General features: G+C 42.4%; 1 protein-coding gene across 1 annotated transcript; it reads right to left on the reverse strand.

Moving 5' to 3' along the window:
• Positions 1–16: 16 nt before the first annotated feature.
• LOC117108197 (salivary glue protein Sgs-3-like) lies at positions 17–514 on the reverse strand (the record flags this gene model as incomplete). Its single annotated transcript, XM_033250160.1, has 1 exon — positions 17–514. A coding segment is annotated over one exon (498 nt), but the record flags the coding sequence as incomplete, so codon positions are not given.
• Between the last annotated feature and the right edge of the window lie 3 nt (positions 515–517).

Raw genomic sequence — 517 nt, forward strand, 5'->3', positions numbered from 1 at the left:
ATTCTGTTGTTGGTGCATCAGTAGTGGATGGTTCTGTTGTTTGTACTTCAGTAGTTGATGCTGCTTTTGTCGGTTCATCAGTTGTAGAAGATTTGGTTGTTGGCACTTCAGTTGTGGATGCCTCTGTTGTTGGTACATCAGTAGTAGATGACGCAGTAGTTGGTGCATCAGTAGTTGATGATTCAGTTGTAGGTGCATCAGTAGTAGATGATTCTGTTGTTGGTGGGTCGGTAGTGGATGGTTCTGTTGTTTGTACTTCAGTAGTTGATGCTGCTGTAGTCGGTTTATCAGTCGTAGATGATTCGGTTGTAGGTGAATCAGTAGTAGATGATTGTGTTGTTGGTGCGTCAGTAGTGGATGGTTCTGTTGTTTGTAATTCAGTAGTTGATGCTGCTGTAGTCGGTTCATCAGTCGTAGAAGATTCGGTTGTTGGTACTTCAGTTGTCGATGCATCTGTAGTTAGTGCATCAGTAGTTAATGATTCAGTTGTTGGTGCATCAGTAGTAGATGATTCGGT

This window comes from Anneissia japonica, unplaced genomic scaffold, assembly GCF_011630105.1.
Source record: "Anneissia japonica isolate Jap-2015-1 unplaced genomic scaffold, ASM1163010v1 scaffold184723_len624_cov159, whole genome shotgun sequence".
NCBI lineage: Eukaryota > Metazoa > Echinodermata > Crinoidea > Comatulida > Comatulidae > Anneissia > Anneissia japonica.